Here is a 15,444-nt window from a genome sequence, read left to right on the forward strand (position 1 = left end):
ATACCAGATATAATTAGAATAAAGAAGATACCGCAATGTACTGTAATTGAACATAGCTCATAGTTTTACCATTAAAACTAATCAAAACAGTTCATTCCTTGTCAAAAGTAGTACCTTTTGAAAATATTAACAACCCGCCCCAAATCTCTGAAAATAGCCCAATTGGGTTGGAACCCACCCAGTCTGGCAACACTGATGATGGATGCTAAATGATGAGCAGCAGTAATAAGCTTCGCAGCGCAACATTAATGCATGCCTGGTCACATACACAAGCTAAGCATACAAAATTTGAGCTAAAGCACTAATCGCTAAGTATGAGTAGGACTGCAGGCATATCTGATTCCAGTGAAATTCCTCTTAAAATCTCATTTTTAGGGCGGACTGTTCACACTATGTTTGGCAAGTGTCCAAGTCAGATCTGGGCCTGTTCAGACTGGACCACATTATTGACACACCTGACAGGTCATTGTGGCAAAGACTGACGTCACGGACCGTCAAATCCCATTTCAGATGTTCAGACTAAGAAGCATTTTGTCCAAATATGACATGGTTTCAATCCGTCTCGCAAAAATCTGCTTTCTGTGCTTTGTGACTGTTCAGACTACAAAATATCTATTCCAGTTTCAATCTGGATGGGCTAAAAATCAGATTTTGCCTGCCAGTCTGAACAAGGCCTCTACGTTGCCTGACGCCTTCGTTGCAACCTATCAGGAGTGTCAATAATGTGGCCAAGTCTGAACGGGCCCTGATTTGGTTCAGCCATTTGCTTAAAAAAAAGTGAAGAGTCTGCCCTGAAAATCAGATTTGAAGAGGAATCCAATCGGAATCAGATTTGCGTGCAGTCTGGATGCAACCTTAGAATTCATTTGGAATAGCAGTCTGAATCTGATTTTGTAGCCCATCCAGATTGAAACTGGATTGCTCTTTTGTAGTCTGAACAGTCACAAAGCACAGAATCTGATCAGAAACCACAAACCATATCTGATAAGGACAAGATGCTTCTCAATCTGAACAGCACGGATGGGTTTTAACCGTCTGTGACGTCACTCTATGCTGGATGACGCCTTGTGGCTGCAGAAACCTGCCAGGCGTGTCAAAATGTGGCCCAGACTGAACGGGCCCAGATTTGATTTGGACACTTGTTCAAAAAAATAGTGTGAACAGTCAGCCCTAAAGATCAGATTCAAAGAGGAATTGGATTGGAATCAGGTATGCCTGCAGACTGGATGCAGTTATTTGGATTTTTTTTTTCCTCCACTGTTTTTGAGATGGTCACAAATTGCTTTTGTGTTGAAAACGATCTTCCATCGTAACATACACGTACAAAGTTTATGATTGCATAAAATCTTGGCCACTTAACCCTAATCCTTAAATCCTTCATGAACCTTGAGAGTAACATACGTATAAAATAGATACCAGGGATTAAATGAAATATGTGCCTCTGGATGCTTTTTTTTGGTTGCCTAGCAGCCAAATGTTTACCGGTTTCCAGACGTTCTACTAAGCCAGAGTCTCTGTCGGGAGTTTTGTAATTGTCCTTTCAAGGCCAACCACGTGGAAGTTGTAAATTTAAATAGATCTAAAAACCTGGTTATGTTTTGTGTGTGTGGTGGTCTGTCTGTCATGCATCTGTAAAAGGAGGCAAGGATAGGATGGTGATTGGGATTGGAGATACTTGCTAGTAGGAGTGGGAACTCCTCTGGGTACCTCACCATACGATACAAGGCTCACGATAACGATGACCTCACGATATGGCGGGGAAATCATTCTAGGATATTCTACAAAACAACTAATAAAACAGAAACACAAGGTCTTTACATGCTTCTGCTGTGAATTTGAATGAGATTATCACTAGTGGACGCCCAATCCATTTGAATCTGTTGGTCCAGACTAAACTGTGGGTGCAGATTACTAAACTGTGGGTACAGTTTAGCCAAAATAAATTGGTGACCACTGCTTCCAGGTCATTGCTGAATTTTGGGTACAGATTAGTAAACTGTGGGTAAAGATCACTAAACTGTACTCACAGTTTAGTAATCTGTGGGTGCAGATTAGTAATATGCGTTGATATATTACTATACTGTAATCTAGTTTAGTACTAGTACTAGTAATCACATTACTAAACTGTGGGTACAGTTTAACCCAAATAAATTGGTGAGCACTGTTTCCGGGTCATTGCTGAACTGTGGGTACAGTTTAGTGATCTGTCAAGACATATTAGTAAACTGTGGGTACAGATTACCAAACTGTTCCCACAATTTAGTAATCTGTGGGTGCAGATTACATTACTAGTACTAATCATTACAGTTTAGTAATCTGTACCCACATTACTACTAGTAGTTTAGTAAACTGTGGGTACAGATTACTAAACTGTACCCACAGTTTAGTAATCTGTGGTTGCAGATTACTAGTACAAAATATTACAGTTTACTAATATGTACCCACAGTTTACTAAACTAGTAATATAGTTTAGTACTAGACTAGTAATCTGTACCCACATATTACTAAACTGCTGTTTAGTCATCTGGACCCTAAACTGTGGGTACAGTTTAGTAATCAGTACCCACATATCACTAAACTGTACCCACAAATTACTAAACTGTGGGTCCAGATTGTTTATTTATCTGGACCCACAGTTTAGTAATCTGAACCCACAGATTATTTTGTACTTGACTAGTATTCTGTACCCACAGATAACCACACTGAGGACAGTTTAGTAATATGTTACCACATATTACTAAACTGCAGTTTAGCAATCTGGACCCACAGTTTAGTAATCTGAACCCACATATTACTAAACGGTGGGGACAGTTTAGTAATATTTACCAACATATCACTAAAGTGTACCCACAGTTTACTAAACTACCCACAGTTAGGAATCTGGACCCACAGATTATTTAGTACAAGTAATCTGTACCCAAATATTACCCAAACTGTGGGTACAGTTTAGTGATCTGTACCCACAGTTTAGTAATATTTACCCCCACTTTACTAAACTGTAACCACAGATTACTGAACTGTACCAACAGTTCAGCAATGATCCGGACACCGTGGTTACCGATTTATAATGGTTAATCTGGACCAGTTTAGTAATCTGTGGGTAAAGTTTAGTGGTATGTGGGTACAGATTACTGAACTGCGGCAATCTGGACCCAGAGTTTGGTAATCTGTGGGTAGTTTAGTAATATACGGGTACAGTTTAGTGATTTGTGGGTACAGATTACCAAAATGCAGTTTGATAATCTGGACCCACAGTTTAGTAATCTGTGGGTACAGATGAGTGAACTCTGGGTACAGATGACTAAATTTTGGGTCCAGATTAGCTATTAAAAAAAAAAAAGAAAACATTCTACCCTGGCACTCTGAGGGGCTTTGTACGAATCCACCTCAAATGTGTTCGCGTGAATCTGAAATGGTTGAAATCATGTTAAATTTTAAACAGCAGCAGTACACATATTTAGGTCTATTTCCAAGCAAGGCCATTGTGCGACAACCAGCTAGCAAGCCGATCCATATTAAAAGCTTTTCCCAGCAGCAAGAATCTGAATCGCAGCGTTACCTAAAACTCTTCTGGAAGAGGTTCTCCTTAAACCGCTCTCTATTCGAAGGCAGGTAAACATCATCAGGTCAAATGTCTGCGAGCACGAACAAAGCGCTCATTTAAAAATTCACCTTTTATCATTTTGACGAGTCCCTCGCCGTCAAAATTGCTATCCGTGTGGATGGTGGAGGCTGTAGAAGGAACAGAGTAATTCAAGATTATAATGGTGAATTCAAGTTTAATAACATTTTGTAAAAGGGTTTGACTGACCGTCCACAGAAATGCCTCCACTGACGGAGGACTGAGGTCCTGAGATCACAAACCAGTAACAATTGAATGACAGTCCAGAATGTTCAAACGTTAGCAAACTCCTCCTGTGTTCAGTTACTAAAACTTACCCGAGACAACTCTGGTGACCTTAGTGATGGTGGGGTCACTCTCAATGACTCGGGTCACCTTGGTGATTGACGGTTGACTTTCAATGACCCGGGTAACCTTGGTGATGGAAGGTTCTTGTTGGATGACCCTTGTCACTTTGGTTTCCGGAGCTAAATTAGCCAAAGCGAAACATTGCTCATGGGTATAAATTTTGCCGGATTGGAAAGATTTCTACAGCAGTAATGTGATTCCCCATCAAAGATTTCAATCATTGCTTGTAGTTTTAACATATATAGCGCATTTGTCTGCTAGCGTACGTTGCATGCTAGCGTGTATCATGTTTTAGTATGCATGCATGCTTGTATGTTCCGCCCAAAAATACTTATGTACTGTATGTGTTAAACATAAACAGAAATTGCAATCGCAATTGAGACTGTGACTGTTAATACAGCTAATGGTCACGAAATTACACTATTTTGTTTTTTCACGTAATTGTCTTGTCTGTCTGCCTGGCACTTTTTCTTTTAGGTCTACAACATGTGCATAGGAACAACCCATTACGTCACTAGACACATCTGTTTAACATTGGGGGGGGGGGGGGGGGGGGTTGTGGTATCTGTTTTATAGATTATATTTGACAGGGATGCCTGTGAGTTCGTTGTCACTCACTGTAGGGCCAGCAACTCAATTTGGGGGTCAGTTGAAAACATGCCATGGAAAACCTCCTCTAGAATCAAAAGACTGATCATTTTCCGGTAGCTGACTTCTTGATGAAAAGTTGCCAAATGGAGTGCGTTAGTTCAACAGACACACTCATTCAGGGATTTCGGGCAGAGTCTGAACGGGGCCGCACAGTCAGGGCTGGCTTCCCTTTGATTTCAATGCATCATATACCGAGGGTGTGGGGCGGCTGGGGTCGGTTGAGTGGAGGGGTGATGTGTCAGTTGCCCTCCTGCTGCTGGTCCCGCCATTTACTTCTTTTAACTCACCACATACAGTGCCTTGCAAAAGTATTCGGCCCCCTTGAACCTTGCAACCTTTCGCCACATTTCAGGCTTCAAACATAAAGATATAAAATTTTAATTTTTTGCCAAGAATCAACAACAAGTGGGACACAATCGTGAAGTGGAACAACATTTATTGGATAATTTAAACTTTTTTAACAAATAAAAAACTGAAAAGTGGGGCGTGCAATATTATTCGGCCCCCTTGCGTTAATACTTTGTAGCGCCACCTTTTGCTCCAATTACAGCTGTAAGTCGCTTGGGGTATGTTTCTATCAGTTTTGCACATCGAGAGACTGACATTCTTGCCCATTCTTCCTTGCAAAACAGCTCGAGCTCAGTGAGGTTGGATGGAGAGTGTTTGTGAACAGCAGTCTTCAGCTCTTTCCACAGATTCTCGATTGGATTCAGGTCTGGACTTTGACTTGGCCATTCTAACACCTGGATACGTTTATTTTTGAACCATTCCATTGTAGATTTGGCTTTATGTTTTGGATCATTGTCCTGTTGGAAGATAAATCTCCGTCCCAGTCTCAGGTCTTGTGCCAATACCAACAGGTTTTCTTCCAGAATGTGACCAGAGCACCTTCTTCCACATGTTTGGTGTGTCTCCCAGGTGGCTTGTGGCAAACTTTAAACGAGACTTTTTATGGATATCTTTGAGAAATGGCTTTCTTCTTGCCACTCTTCCATAAAGGCCAGATTTGTGCAGTGTACGACTGATTGTTGTCCTATGGACAGACTCTCCCACCTCAGCTGTAGATCTCTGCAGTTCATCCAGAGTGATCATGGGCCTCTTGGCTGCATCTCTGATCAGTTTTCTCCTTGTTTGAGAAGAAAGTTTGGAAGGACGGCCGGGTCTTGGTAGATTTGCAGTGGTCTGATGCTCCTTCCATTTCAATATGATGGCTGGCACAGTGCTCCTTGAGATGTTTAAAGCTTGGGAAATCTTTTTGTATCCAAATCCGGCTTTAAACTTCTCCACAACAGTATCTCGGAGCTGCCTGGTGTGTTCCTTGGTTTTCATAATGCTCTCGGCACTTTAAACAGAACCCTGAGACTATCACAGAGCAGGTGCATTTATACGGAGACTTGATTACACACAGGTGGATTCTATTTATCATCATCGGTCATTTAGGACAACATTGGATCATTCGGAGATCCTCACTGAACTTCTGGAGTGAGTTTGCTGCACTGAAAGTAAAGGGGCCGAATAATATTGCACGCCCCACTTTTTAGTTTTTTATTTGTTAAAAAAGTTTAAATTATCCAATAAATGTTGTTCCGCTTCACGATTGTGTCCCACTTGTTGTTGATTCTTGACAAAAAAATGAAATTTCATATCTTTATGTTTGAAGCCTGAAATGTGGCGAAAGGTTGCAAGATTCAAGGGGGCCGAATACTTTTGCAAGGCACTGTACATTATATTCATATGAGGGGCAGTGGTATATGCGGCCGGGAAGAAGTTACATGCAGCGGTCCCACTGCCCTCTCAGCCAGGATCACTTATTTTTAATGCCATACCCTCCCCACACAACCCCATGACGGTGCTGGGTAGTAACTGCCAGTCGGGGAACTGGCAGCCACAGTAATAAGGTGGTTGGTGGGTCCCACACTTTTCTATATGACAGGGGGTCTGGTCCACGGTCCCAAACCACCCCCCGGTGGCTCTTGGCGTTTTCTTGCTTCCGCCTTCCTCTTTTCTTCCCGGGTATCCTCCTTGGGCTCCAGTGCGGATCACGAGGGTATCGCCCCCTCCGAGTGGGGATCAGTTCAGTTTATTTACACGTCAAGATACAGTACATGGTCATATGCGAGCAGTTCATATGATAAGATGCGTGAAAAGGACACTCCAAAGAAGCTATTCAAAGCTTTTAGCAGGGGCCCAGGGATCCTTTCCTGCCTACTGGTCCGTGGGTGTCCCACGGTATGCCGCGTTATTTGGGGTGTTGGAGCAGTGGCTGGGGGTCGTGGTGGGTGGGCAGGCATGGGGGGAAGTGGCGCGGCCCCTCATCCCTTCCCTGTGGGCCAGTTAATGGGGGTGTGGATGGTCCGGGAGCTAACGTCCTGGGTCCAATGGGGATGGCGGTGGTCTCTTTGCCAGAACTGTCGGAGGAGGGTTGGCCCGTGCTCATTCCCGCCAACCCCCGATTAGTGGGGGAGCTGCCAGGGCCCTGGGTTGGTCCCTGCGCAACATTCACACTTTTCTGCAAGACTATCTATCACAAGTCTGAGTGGGTTTACGCATGATTGGATGCAATTAGACACACTCAGATAGAGGGATTGTCGATGCCAGGATTAGCGATCAGGTAGCATAGAATAGAATGTCAACATATCCACACTTAAAGGGGATATACATAATAATGGGTTTCCCACTTCACATTGCTGGATTGTGAATGCTCCATCCTGCCTAATTACATCTCCATTTGACCCACCTCCCCTTGTCTTTCTTCTCGGTCATCAGGCCCCCCACATGGTGTCCACGGGTAAATATAATTAGCTAACGATAGCACCACTAGTTGTATTGGGTTCATTTTGCCTACACTTATAAATTAGTCAAAATTTTCCTTTATACCAGATAATAGTAGGTAATTTAATTACCTGACGTTTCGGCAAACTTCGTCAGAGGGTCACTGGTGTTGGTGTGACGTGTCTTTATCAGCTGATGAATGAAGGCCTGACTCACCTGTCAGATTGACAGGCGAGTCACGCCCTCTGCTGACCGTTCACTCTTCCTTCCAGGATGCTGATCCAGGTCCTAGAGAGCATGTACGCCCCCTCGTCCCTGTTGATGGTCCTCGGGATCTCAATGGTCTCGTCGGTGCGGATAACTCTGGCCTTTTCCCAGTCCGTGATGTGGTTTTCCCTTTTGCAGTGAGCAGTGATGGCTGATTTGTGATGTTCTTGTTGTGCTTGTTCTTTTATTGCCCTTGTTTGTCTCATTGCTGTCTCCTATCGGTTTTCCTTTTCTGTGATCGTACCACTATTTTCGTAGGTAGCATATGCGTGTAATAATGTATTTCTCAGGGTTCCCCCGTGGTCCTAAAAAGTCTTAACCCTTGTCTTTTTTTTTTTTTTTTTTAGAAATCGGCCCATATTTTTGCTAGTGAATTAAATATGATCTGTAAATTAACTTGGCTTGAAAATACTAAACATTTGCAGTGTATCTCTTTCGGTTCAAGACTGGCCCAATCTTAAGTTTGGGTATGTCAAAAGTACCATTGATTTTTACATACGAAAATTTGAAAACGGGTCAATTCTGACCCCAACACGATATGAGGGTTAAAAGCATTGAATTTATGAATTTGGAAATGACAATAAAAAGCGTTGAAAAAGTATTGAATTTTCATATCTGGGCTTTAAAAATTCATTTAACTTCTCCGTGTCTCATTTCTCCTCAAAAGTGTCATTTGTCGTTTCGATTAAATAATGTAGCCAAAATAAATGTACTGGGCGGAGGAGCCAATCATTGAGAACGCAACGCATCCCCGGGTCAAAATCCTGTCCCGCGGGATACCCATGTGAATCCTGTGTCACGACAAAATGTCTTGCTCCAAACTATACATATTTTTTTACACCTGGCCATACACTTCATATTAGAGGAATAGGGAAATTATAATTCAGCCCAGCGTGGTTGAGTAAACAATTGTTTTGCCTTTAGCTCAAACCAGTAGATAGCAGTGTGTTTGAGGTTTTTTTTTTTAATGCAAAAAAAAAAAACTGATTCAGCTGGGTACAATGGGCATGAAGGCACTAGAATCCCATGCTAAATTGTCCAAGCACATAACCTCCATAAGAGGAAAGAAACAAACTCCCTCCATAGCCGGTGTTTTTCAATCTCTCTGTATAAGACAGCCAGCTGCTCACGAGCCTGAAGAGACAAAAGCTAAAGCCAGCCAGCAGGCTGTGAATGAAAGCAAAGCTAGCTACTTCCCAGCCCAGTTACGATTGCTAGTGGATTTGCGAGAGTGGATCTACGCGCATCGTTTGGGTCCACGACAGGTCTACTTGTGTGGTCTGTATCTGCGCTGTGGTGTGGTCGCTTGTGCATTCTGCACACAGTCCACATTCCGATATGTCAAATGGCCGTTTACTTTCATAATTTAAAGGATTGCACTGATGATGATGAGGTGATCTGTGAAAGCAGTATTGAACATGTCACTGCTTGCAATTTTAATCTGCCCTCTGTTGAATGTAAACAGCATCAGAACTTCCTGCTTGAGGCTGTAAAAAACTTTTACCTTCATCGTTGACTTATATTGAATGAGAAATTCTTCCTCTTCTCAAGTCACTACATATCATCAGATAGTTCCACACCATTGCTGGATGCATTGTCTGGCACTTGATCTTAGGTCAGCTACTGTAGGTCCTCTTGGGTGCAAGGTGTCGGAAAGAGTGGGAAGACTAGGAGATGTTGCATCGCCTGCTCCTCTCCACACATACAACAGATGTCGCCATTCACATTAAACCCCCACTTTGTCAGGTTTGTTATGCATTGGCCGGCAGCAGTTCTCAATCGGTAAGGCAAGACCAGAGTGGTCATGCTTCACTGGCACCAAATGGAGGACATTCGCATGGCCTGGTAGAGGACACAATTTGTGGGGCTTGGGTAAGATGTTCTGTCTACAGAGCGACACGCTGCTTTTCCGGGTTTCTGATCAGAGACTTTTCAGAGTGCAGGAAGCTATGCCTTGACTTTAGCCCTTTTACTGTTTACTCATGATTGTAGAGTTGGTGGCGGGTGTTTCTTGTCTCAGCTTTATCTTCTGGGATGCAACTGTCCTCCGGATGCTTGGTGGAGCAATCCAACTAAGTAGGTATAGGTCATCAACCTTTGTATAGTTCAAGCAGCCAGTTACAGCACGGCAAGCAGAGTTTAGCACTGGATCAACCCTGGTGGCATGGGTTGATCTATAGCAGACAGGTGATGCGTATTCCGCTGCAGAGAATCATAAAGCCAAAGCTGTGGTAAATAATGTTTTAGCATCAGCAGCCCACTTTGTGTTGAGCTTCCTGAAAATGCCGTCACTTGATGCCACTTTAGCTTTGGTCTTTGTGATGTGTTACTTGTAGGTGGGTCCTTGTCAGTGTCATGCCACGTTGCTTCCTGTTTTATCTTGAAGGCTTCACCCTCTTCATAGTTGCGTACTTGCCCTTCCTCTTGTCAGGTAATCACCGATTGTTTCCACCTGTTCCACATTACCTTTTGCGTGTATATAATGCCCTAGTTCCCCTTGTCTTGTGCAGAATTGTCTTTCATGTAAGGTCAGTCACGTCAGCCTCTCGCCATAGCTATCATAGTTATTCTGTACATATTCCTCCATTTGGAGTGCTTTGTGTTTGTAACTTTTGATCCTAGCCAGCTTGAATTTTTCCTCCTTTTGGAGCGCTTAATGTTTTTGCCTTACCTCCCGTTTGGAGCGCTTTGTGTTTGAAACCTTATTTTGTTTCTAATCATCCTGACTCATTCCTCCGTCGGAGCGCTTTTTGTTTGTGCTTTTTCTCATCCCCGCATGTCAGCGGAAGAACCTGTGTTTTCAAAATAAATTTTTGCCTGAGCCTCCGCAGCTGAGTCCGCCTCGTCATCTCGGCCTGACAGTCAGGACTTATGTGTGCTATCAAACAGCACAAAACAAGATCTCCTGGCAGATTTCTGTATCAAGAATCACTGCGACATCCTCTGCCTCCAAGAGACACATCGTGGAACTTCCCACCTCCTTCCTCGCATCTCTGGTATGACCCTATTCACTTAGAGGCCACATGACCATTCTGGGAGTGCAATATTTCTCCGCAGAGGTTTGCATACAGACAAGGTATCAATTTCTGACAATGCATGAGAAATGCGGCCCATTGATGAAACTTTCCATGCAGTCTGGTCATCAAGCAAATCTTTTGTATTTGTTAAGAACTTCCTGATGAGGAATCACATGACGCTCATGCTAATTTGTCATTACTGTACCTCCAACAACTCGCGTGACGACCCTCTCTAATAAGAATAGAAGATAAAAAAGCATTAATGTCAGTGCAGGAATGAGCACTAACTTTAGATTGTTTTAATACTCACTCAAAAATGTGAGCGGAATTTCCTGGTACTTGAAGCCTGGAATGTACTGGACATTCAAAAGTGAAAGATGTTAGTGTTTCATGAGTAAACCCACGAAAAGTCTTGAGTTATGAACATCTAGTGTTACATTAAAATGAGGTCATCACTAACCTTAATCTGCATATAAGTAACAAGCCTCTTCAGTAGCGAGAGAATATCCTGGCTCCCGACGGGGATATCTGAGCGAGAGTACAGGATGTGTCATAAAAACGCAACAACAGCAAAGAGGGAAGGTCACGCAGCTTGATAGCTTTCACAGAAAGCCGAGAACTATACCAGCGGGATACAACAGTTGGTTGACAAAGTGAACGACTCCGTTCGTAGCCATGATGTCAGACTCTGGGATCTGGACCGAGTTGACTCGCATGGTGTCGTTTGCCTGCAAAAACAACAACTCCAGACCTCAGATGTCGTAAATGCTTGAGCTCATGCCGCATTTGCTCAAGAAATAACTGCTTGATTTGCGAAACAAAAATGCACAGTCACGGAACTCAACTCACAAACATCACTCTGAGGTTACTGCCTTGCAGCGACTTGAGAAGGTTGGTCACGCCGGTCTCCAAACCGCCGCCGATGAAGATGCCGTTGTTGATGTGGTACAGAAGGATGGTTCTGAGAACGTTGATGTCACCTAAATTTTAAGCAGTGACAAGAGTAATTATCATCTAGCGCAAGGAGTGGGCAAACCGGTCCTAAAGAGCCAGAGTGGGTCCTGGTTTTGTTACAGCTGATCCAGCACACGGAGTTTAACCAATAAGGGGTCCGGGGAAACCAGAAGCACCTGACTGCAATCAACTGATTGCACTTCGAAGACATAAAATAGGTGAAAAGGTGACCTCTTGATGGGTTACAACCAGGGGTGTCACTGGGTTTTAAAAGGCAGCTAAATACTTCAATTCATGAGCGTTTTACTCCTTTAAATTGTATTGAATGCATCTTTCGCTATCTTAAAACTCACATGACCCAAAACGTTTTTGAATTGACCGCGTAGTTTTTGAGTTACTGCCATAGCAACACCTTAGCAACAAGGGACGCGCCTCGCTGCCGGCTGGTAGCTGGTGAAGTAAAGCTCCCAAGACCTCCCCAGCACTTCCATACGAAAGTATAGCAACACTATCCTCGCCATATATTGCAAACATTTTCTGAGTTTTACTCGCGAGATTCATCATGCCATTTCAATGTGTAGCTATGAATTGCTCAAACAAAGGCTCGACACTATGAGTGGCCCAAAAACCCTCCTTCTGCAAGGATTTGCAGCAGGGCCGAGAACCAAAAGTGGTATTTGCCATGTGGCAAAATGGATTTTGCCATGTGGCATTTTTTTTTTGCCACGTGGCATTTTTTTTGCCATGTGGTTTTTTTTGCCATATGGCAAAATGGATTTTGACATGTGGCATTTTTTTTTTGGCATGTGGCATTTTTTTGCCATGTGGGAAAATGGATTTTGCCATGTGGCATTTTTTGCCATGTGTCAAAATGGACTTTGCCATATGGCATTTGTTTTGCCATGTGGCAGAATGGATTTTGCCATGTGGCATTTTTTTGCCATGTGGCAAAATAGATTTTGACATGTGGCATTTTTTTTTGGCATGTGGCATTTTTTTGCCATATGGCATTTTTTTGCCGTGTGGCAAAATAGATTTTGACATGTTACATTTTTTTTTGCCATGTTGCATTTTTTTGCCATGTGGCAAAATGGATTTTGAAATGTTACATTTTTGTTTGCCATGTGGCATTTTTTAAATGGGGGGGGGGGGGGGGTATGTGGCATTTTTGGAGGGTATATGGCAGTTTTGAAGGCCATGGACGTCCAAATTTTCCACTCATTTTAAATGGCAGAAAAACACTTGTGGCTGTGATTTGTGACCATCCACTTTACATTAGAGCATTCGGCTGACACCCAAGTCAGGCTATGCCATTGACGGCTATGCACGTCCAAATTTTTCATTCATTTTAAATGGCACAAAAACATGTGTGGCTGTGATTTTTTATTATACACTTAGAATTGCAGTGCATTGACATTCAACTGGCAACCAAGTCAGGCTATGCCATTGACAGCTATGCACGTCTAAATTTTCCAAAGTCCCAAATCCATTTGCCATATGGTAAAAAAAATAAAAAAATGCCACATGGCAAAATCCATTTTGCCACATGGCGAAATAAAAAAAATGTCGCATGGGAAAATCCATTTAGCCACATGGCAATATAAGATGCCACCATATTAACACCCACAAGGTTTTCACACAAATACTGGGTTCTACACCTCACATGGCTGATTTGTGTACATTGACACTTCACCCTTACGAATCACTTATCTTTCTGACTCTTCCCCACCCCCCTCTTTCTCCTTGGCCATCAGCCCCCCCACATGGTATCAACCGGAAATTTAACTAGCTAACGATAACACCAACATATTCAGTTGGTCCTTCGCCTTTCGGCTCAGCTCCTTCTTCACCACTATGGACCGGTGCAGAGTCCACATTACTGCAGACGCTGCACCGATCTGCCTGTCGATCTCCAGCTCCCTCCTAACCTCACTCGTGAACAACACCCCAAGATACTTGAACTCCTCCACTTGGGGCAGGATCTCATCCCCGACCCGGAGAGCGCACGCCACCCTTTTCCGACTGAAGACCACGGTCTCAGATTTGGAGGTGCTGATCTCCATCCCAACTGCTTCACACTCAGCTGCGATCCGCTCCAGTGAGAGTTGTAGGTCACGGCTTGATGAAGCCAACAGCACCACGTCATCTGCAAAAAGCAGAGACTCAATGCTGAGGTCACCAAACCGGACCTACCTCAACGCCTCGGCTGCGCCGAGAAATTCTGTCCATAAAAACTATGAACAGAATCGGTGACAAAGGGCAGCCTTGGCGGAGTCCAACCCTCACTGGGAACGAATTCGACTTACTGCCGGCAATGCGGACCAAACTCTGACACCGGTCGTACAGTTAGTGTAGGAGCTCAATGTATTTCTTGTTGTTTGTGCTTCTTCTGACCCCCGCCTCCCTCCAATAACCCCTTCCTGTTCGCTGCTTTCTCTTAATAAACGAGGCACGTTGAACGATCCCAATGGGAGTATGTCATACTCCCATGTGATACATTAAAACTGTTCAGACCACTTGGACACTCAGATTTCCATTCTTTGTGTCAAGCAGGACAGGTTAAAAAAAAAAAAAAAAAAAAAAAGGCCTTATAGCGCCAATGGTTGCAACAAAAACTTGCTCTCACTGTGGCCCTTTGTGGAATAGTTTGCCCACCCCTGATCCAGCGACATGGTACACATGCTAATAAGAGGCGTGCGGCATGGCCTACTCTTAAGAAGCTGGAAATCTCTGTCCTTCAAACCGGCAAAAGCCTTGTCAGTCGGAGCGAATAATGTGAAATCCCCCTCCTGTCTCAATAAGTCTGTGAGACCGGCGTCTTCCATCAGAGACAAAAAGATCCTGCAGGACAGAGAGGGAATCAGAGTGGGAATACTACAACAACATCGTTTTGTCACACATGCTTCATTACCGGAAAGATTTACAACGATACGGTTGAAGAGGTCATACAACACCCTCAGACTGTACTTACTTGAACCCGCCGTTATCTCTCAGAATCTCATACATTGAGTTCTCGGCCGGTTTGAGGAAGCTCCTCATAAGATGGAGCGCTCCGTTGCTTCCTTCCTTGCTGCCTCTGATCAAGCAGGAGTTCTCAATGCACACCGCCTGCAGAAAAAAGCAGATTAAGCCTTAATCTGACAGGGAATGACTTTCCTACAAGAGGACGACTCACTGTGCGATAGATGAACACCCTCAGGAGCTTTCCGCCGATGGTCTCCAGCGTCTGGCCGTTGTACAACTGTCCCAGAATGATCTTATTCTTCAGGATGTGGTTCTCCAGGATAAATTTAAGCGTCCTCTGATCCATAGACATCACCTCATCTGCGACAAAAATATTGGAAACGGCTTTCAATACAATGTAACAGCTAGCTAAATAATATAGCTTTACTAAGTGATTTACATCATATGAACCTAGTTTAGACAACATAGTCATCCCTCACAAGTAGCAAATCGCAATACCGAGCACGGATGAGGAAGAATTACGACTCTTACAAGTGATTTACAGCAAAATCTGGAGTTCCGCAACTGGACCGCGCTAAGTAAGATGCAAATCATGTCTCCACATCGGAAAGTACTGACAGAACAAGCACGTGGTTGCCATTACCTCCAGCTGTTGTCACCCTGTGAACTCTTAGCCCTTTTTCCAAACCCATAAAATATCCAGGCCCCGTTGACTGTACGTACAGATTTGACAAACACAACACTGGGGATTTCACTTACCGTGGTATGAAAAGTATCCGAACCTATTGGAATTTCTCACTTTTCTGCATAAAATCACCATCAAATGTGATCTTTGTCAAAATCACACAG

At 43.5% G+C, this 15,444-nt stretch overlaps 1 protein-coding gene across 2 annotated transcripts in view; it reads right to left on the minus strand.

Moving 5' to 3' along the window:
• The window catches only part of postnb (periostin, osteoblast specific factor b), a 49,837-nt gene that overhangs the window by 2,547 nt on the left and 31,846 nt on the right, over positions 1-15,444 (minus strand). The window contains exons 10-21 of one of the 2 annotated variants that reach the window (XM_057839946.1): positions 14,807-14,955; positions 14,603-14,739; positions 14,342-14,472; positions 11,527-11,657; positions 11,303-11,405; positions 11,138-11,205; positions 10,988-11,033; positions 10,883-10,909; positions 3,940-4,089; positions 3,812-3,850; positions 3,673-3,732; positions 3,560-3,598 (exon numbers count right to left, since the gene is read on the minus strand). In XM_057839946.1, coding sequence (XP_057695929.1) covers positions 3,560-3,598; positions 3,673-3,732; positions 3,812-3,850; positions 3,940-4,089; positions 10,883-10,909; positions 10,988-11,033; positions 11,138-11,205; positions 11,303-11,405; positions 11,527-11,657; positions 14,342-14,472; positions 14,603-14,739; positions 14,807-14,955 — 1,080 coding nt within the window. The remainder of the gene's footprint in view (positions 1-3,559; positions 3,599-3,672; positions 3,733-3,811; positions 3,851-3,939; positions 4,090-10,882; positions 10,910-10,987; positions 11,034-11,137; positions 11,206-11,302; positions 11,406-11,526; positions 11,658-14,341; positions 14,473-14,602; positions 14,740-14,806; positions 14,956-15,444) is intronic. The other variant, XM_057839947.1, reaches the window with a different exon arrangement.

This window comes from Corythoichthys intestinalis, chromosome 6 (genome assembly GCF_030265065.1).
Source record: "Corythoichthys intestinalis isolate RoL2023-P3 chromosome 6, ASM3026506v1, whole genome shotgun sequence".
Lineage (NCBI taxonomy): Eukaryota > Metazoa > Chordata > Actinopteri > Syngnathiformes > Syngnathidae > Corythoichthys > Corythoichthys intestinalis.